Source organism: Engraulis encrasicolus, chromosome 2 (genome assembly GCF_034702125.1).
Source record: "Engraulis encrasicolus isolate BLACKSEA-1 chromosome 2, IST_EnEncr_1.0, whole genome shotgun sequence".
Classification (NCBI taxonomy): Eukaryota; Metazoa; Chordata; class Actinopteri; order Clupeiformes; family Engraulidae; genus Engraulis; species Engraulis encrasicolus.
Genome location: NC_085858.1, coordinates 43,077,543 through 43,083,542, shown reverse-complemented (window position 1 = coordinate 43,083,542; position 6,000 = coordinate 43,077,543). Strand labels below are relative to the sequence as shown.

Here is a 6,000-nt window from a genome sequence, read left to right as displayed (position 1 = left end):
TAAATCTTGACCGCAAAACAACACTTTCTGTGCTGTTCAATAAATGGCAACAAATGATGTGCAAGTAGCCAGCGGGCCATAACACTTCAGCATCTGCTTATTGGGGGTCATCTCATGTGAAATCACACTGTGGGTGCATTCCAATATGCAGACATCTGTCCTCCACTCATGCTTGTGGCCTCACGTTTTGGTCACAGGCAGGCAAGTGAGCAAGGGAGGACGGTCCGGAAGTACGCATATTGCAATACACCCTGTGTCGTCTTCTGTTGCTCCTGTTCAGTTTATTGGGGCCCGGGCAGGGAGGGAGGTGGAGGACCACATGAGTGTGGCAAACTGTGTGAAACTAAGTGAAATTGTAAACAAAATAATATACACACAAACATATTATCCAAATGTACGTTCCCGGTAGATATGCTTTTGATAAAGGAGTCATAGTTGAACTTTAAAGTCCCTTTGTTTTAAATACAGTAAACGTATATTGCCAAAGGTATTCACCAACCTGCGTTGACTCACACATGAACTTACAGTAAGTGCCATTCCATTCCTAACCCATAGAGTTCAATATGATGTCGGCCCACCTTTTGCAGCCAGTACAGCCTCAAATGACTTCTTGGAAGGCTGTCCACAAGATTGAGGACTGTGTTTATTCCAAATGTCCATTGGTTAGGTCACACATACTGACTCTCATTGTGGGATGATGTAAGCATGCATAAAGCAAGGTCCATAAAGACATGGAAGATAGAATCTGGTGTGAATGATGCCCTGCACTGGCTTGACCTTAACCCAAAAGCTTTTGGGGTTAATTAGAGCAGAGACTGAGAGCCAGGCCTTCTCAAACATTAGTGTGTGACCTCGTCGATGCACTTTGGGAAGAGTGGTCAAAAAATCCTATAAACACACTCCTCGATATTGTGGACAGCCTTGAAGAGTTGAAGCTGAATTGGCTGCAAAAGGTGGACAGCATCATATTGAACCCTATGGGTTGGGAATGGGGCGGCAATTGAAGGTGCACTTTAATATTTTCAGCAGTTTCTTTCCAGAATTTATGCTGCTCATTCGTAAATGTTACCTTGTTTTCACAAATACCACCACCACCTAATTTTACTAATTTTGACTGGGAAAATTGCAGTTTTCGTTCACGAAAAGGTCTTCTCCCCATCTTCTGTCTTCAATTTCCAGAAAGACATGTTTAGCTGCAAAACTGTACTGACTGTACTGTGATCATACTAGTAAATATTAGTATGTTATTTTATCATGTCCCACCTGCATTATTGTTTATCAAGCTGGTCCCAGGCCAACAAGACTGTCTTAAAATCCATTGATTCACTATACAAGCAGGCCCTGAAGGTCCTAGATAGAAGATCTTTTCAGTACCACCATTGTCCTATACTGAGCAAGTATGCTCAGCCTTGAAAACATCATACAATTTTCTGATCTGCGGCTAATCCATAAAATTATTCACAATGCAGCACCCCCACCCCTAAGAACATTTGTTCAACCCTGCTCTGAATTGATGAGCAGAACGTCAAGATCCACCATTAGGGGTGATTGTAGTCTCCCAATCCGACGAACTGCTTTTGCTCAGTCAGCCTTCTCCTTCAGGGCATCCAAAACATGGAATAGTCTACCCAGTAACCTAAAAAGTATTACTGATTATCAGGCCTTCTCAAGGGGTGTGAAAAAATGGATATTAACCAACCAGTCTTGTCAACATTAATCATATGTTTTTAAAATATGACTCACACTGTATGCCATTTTAGTGTGTGTGTGTGTGTGTGTGTGTGTGTGTGTTGGGGGGGGGGGGGGGGGGGGGGGTGTTTGACCTATGGCCTATGGATGTGCTTACTTGTTTATATCTTGTCTATGTTATTGTATTTTAATATTTGTTTTACCTGTCCAGGGACTGCAGATGGAAATTAGCTATATAGCTATAATCTGGCACAAGCCATCTTTTTACTTCTGTAATCAATGTGTATTGTGCATGGTCCCTGTTGAACTAAACTAAATAAACTAAACAAACTTTATTTAGTAAATGTTCATGAAATGATCAAATTTGGCAATAATGCACATTTAAGTTCATGTGTAAGTCTATTTTTTCTCTTCAAGTCTGTGGCTGTATTGAACCGAATTCGCCCCGGCCCCGGGCCTTATGTTTGACACCCCTGTTGTAGAATTGCAAAGGGTTTTTGTGATATGTTGCAAGTTAACAAAATGACGGCTTGATGATATGGGTAATCTTATTTATTCATTTAAAAATAGAAAATTAGTCCCAAAATCATTTTGTCGCGTTTCCCAACTCTCTCTTCAAAGGTTAATGCACATGATGACTATGAACTTTTCTATATGACCGAAATGGCTCTGAGATGGCACTACCATCAGGGATTAAACTTGAACTTGTTGAACTTAATTTCATCACCGTCCCAGAAATCACTGTGAACTGCCCTGAAATGTCCCGATAATAGCTGGGGTAGTTAATAAATTTAGTTTATAAGTTAAAAATTTAGATTGTGCATTTTCTGAGGACTGTTTTTGTGCAAGGTATAATCATTCACATCAGGTAATGCCTGAAATCTCATCACATCATCACATTAATTTGACCCATAGTTGGCTGACTATACTGTTTTCGGGCCTACCAGAGCGGTACCGGTGCCCTTGCCCACACCACTACATTCACACTACATACACACTACACCAAAGTGCTTACCTGCGAACCACCCGTTCATATCAGGCTTTTCTGCACCTGACTGTGTTACCCAGATGGAGCTGCTGAGGTCCGCAGTGTCGTCGCGGTTCGCATATTTTTCTGTTCGCACTGCAAACTAACTTTCCAGGCAGGCTAAGGTCTTTGTCGTGAACACACCGGCCGGTTCGTGATTAAGTGCGTGAACGGGCACCGGTACGGTTCTCGGTCGGTCTGAATGCGCCATTACTTAAGGGGTTAACACATACTTTATACCTTGCACTGTGAATGTTTACATTTTGTGTTACTAAAAACCCTGAAAATGTTCTGTGCAGGATTATGTTTATGTATTGTTTTTGTGAGTGAACTGAAGATCCAAACATGTTATATGCCCAATTCATGCAGAAATCCAGGGTTCTCAGATTTTTTCTAGCCTCTATGCTGTCCCAAGTATGTAACCATATTCCATCCCCCCACCCCACCCAACCCCTTTTTCCTCACCTCTAGGCTGCTGTTTGGCACGCTTTAAACCACTATGCCTATCGCGATGCCGTCTTCCTGGCAGAAAGGCTCTACGCTGAAGGTAAATGGCTTGTAAAATTCGCATTGAAGTTTGGGCTGGGGTACGTTATTTGATGTGACAGTTGTAATTGTCAATGATTGATTTAAAAATAAATAAAAATAAACTGACTACTAACTGTTGTAATGAAGCATCATCATTTGAAAACTTCAAGTAGATTGATTCTTAATCTTTTTCTAGACGATACATTTTATTGTGTTATTCATTTGAAGAATGGTTTGTGTAGTATTCATCATTAACCCTCTCTCTCTCTTCATAAACCATAATCCTTACATTGTAATTTTTTTAAAAGAGCATTTCTTCTCCCCTTCTTCTTCTTGGTCCACAGTGCATTCAGAGGAGGCTCTCTTCCTGTTGGCCACCTGCTACTACCGTTCTGGAAAGCCGTACAAGGCCTACCACCTGCTGAAGGGCCACAGCTGCACCACGCCGCAATGCAAATACCTCCTGGCCAAGTGCTGTGTGGAGCTCAGCAAGTATGTGGAATAGGGCTGCAACGATACAATATGACATTGGATCTTATATTCTTATAGATATTATATTTTGTTGTATTATTAATATATGATTATTTATTTTAGGTAGAATAGGTTATGCAAATATCTCCTGGCCAAGTGCTGTGTTGAGCTCAGCAAGTATCTAGCAAGTAGCAAGTTCTTTGTCATTGTTACCTTTTTTTTATTGTTTTGTTGTTGTTGTTTGTTATTGTTTTTTGGACTTGTGGTTCATTCACGTGCCATGGGAAAGTTGATGCTTTCCACTTTAAAAGCAGCAATTAATGGAGCATTAGATTTAGTCTCCCCCTACATTAGAGTTGTTAAAGCAGTTCTCCCAATCAGGCTATAGGGTGGGTCACCTTGGCTGTTTGTATCTTAATAGATTGCATTAATTCATTGGTGTGTGTGTGTGTGTGTGTGTGTGTGTGTGTGTGTGTGTGTGTGTGTGTGTGTGTGTGTGTGTGTGTGTGTGTGTGTGTGTGTGTGTGTGTGTGTGTGTGTGTGTGTGTGTGTGTGTGTGTGTGTGTGTGTGTGTGTGTGTGTGTGTGTGTGTGTGTGTGTTTTACTCTCAGGCTTGCAGAGGGAGAGCAGATTTTGACCGGCGGTGTTCTGAATAAGCAGAAAAGCCAAGATGACATCGTCACAGAATTCGGAGAGACCGCCTGCTTCACACTGGCTTTGCTTGGCCAAATCTACTGGTAAAAAAAACACTTCATATCCCCTCATTTCTAATGTCTGTACAAAAATCACTGCAAAACAATACATGTATTCGTGCCAAACCATAACGGTGCAGGGTTACGGTTTGGTGCATGCTCTTGAGCAGAGATACATGGCATGAAATGGGAATACTGAACAAGACGCTCATCTGTTGTGGCCCGTGTTAGAACACACATAACCATTACATCTGTAAATTCCGAGACAGATGTTGGCTACACCTTTAAAAAAAATAATGCGTGATGTCACCCATAGACTTACGCATTCCAAATATGGGTGCAATTATTGTACCAGACGCTCAAAATCCAGCAAAAAATCCCATGGTCCATGGTCTCAAGGAAGAGATTGCTACTGTCAATCATGCCAGCCCTGTCAACCACGCACAGTAGTTTGTAATAGTTTGTAAATTAAGAACTTCATGCTAAACGGTGGAAACAACATTTTTGGAATTTTGCATTTTATCATTGGAAATGACTATTCATTTGTAGAACATACTTTTTAAACCTATGTAAAATGTATGTTGATTGCAAAGGGACTTACAAGACAGACCACTGTTACTTGCAAAATGACTTATGTCCACAGAACATTGGACAAGGGGGCCATTCCTGATTGCTCTTGTTTATTTTGGTGTTGCAGCAAAACAGACAGACTTGCAAAGGGGTCGGAGTGCTACCAGAAGAGTCTGAGTTTGAATCCGTTCATTTGGTCTCCTTTCGAGTCACTCTGTCAGATAGGTAAGTTGCTTTTTTTTCCCTTTCTTTTTTTTACCTCTGCCAAGGTGGTTATATTTTCGGTCGAGTTGGTCTGTCTGTCTGTTTGTTTGTTTGTCTGTCAGCAGGATAACTCAATTAGTTATGAACGGATTTGGATCATGATTTGGAAACAGGAGTTTTATTAAGGCTCTTCATCATTGCTAGCTTAGAAATCTAGACGCCCCATGTGACTGCAAATTGATTTGCGAGACAGGGCGAATTTTGACATTCCAGTTTCTAACTCCACGAAAAGAAGGCAGAAAGACTTGTGTTTCCCATGTTTCACATTATTCTGTTGAGTTAGTATTGAATTTGAAAATTCATATTTTTTTTGTGCCAATCCCTGTATGTAAGTGAGTGGCCAGACCTGGAGCAGATATTAATAAATTGACTAATACATTTGTGATTCTGTATTATGTACTGTACTGGCACACAACATATCCTATTTAAAATCGTATTATAATATTCCTATTACTAAATACATTTTGGTATGTTGTGCCCGTCCCTGTTTGTTGCAGGTGAGCGGCCGGACCCAGAACAGATTTTCAAACTGACTTCCCTTCAGAACTTCAGCAGTGGGGGCGGGGTCAACCAGCCGCCAATCAGCCCCGCCCACACGCCCAGCCACAACCCCTCCCACCGGCAGGTTGACAGCGTTCTCATGGAGACTCCCCAAGACACTTTAGTACGTCTCTCTCATCCTCTCATTGTCTATACACAACGTGGTAGCCCAATAATGCACACCGTTCCACTACACTACTATGACATAACACAGTTATG

General features: G+C 41.4%; 1 protein-coding gene across 1 annotated transcript in view; it reads left to right on the top strand.

Annotated features, from left to right (window-relative positions):
* Positions 1–6,000, top strand: part of cdc27 (cell division cycle 27) — a 30,153-nt gene that overhangs the window by 1,742 nt on the left and 22,411 nt on the right. The window contains exons 2-6 of the mRNA XM_063189010.1: positions 3,188–3,263; positions 3,589–3,736; positions 4,327–4,452; positions 5,105–5,202; positions 5,739–5,905. Coding sequence (XP_063045080.1) covers positions 3,188–3,263; positions 3,589–3,736; positions 4,327–4,452; positions 5,105–5,202; positions 5,739–5,905 — 615 coding nt within the window. The remainder of the gene's footprint in view (positions 1–3,187; positions 3,264–3,588; positions 3,737–4,326; positions 4,453–5,104; positions 5,203–5,738; positions 5,906–6,000) is intronic.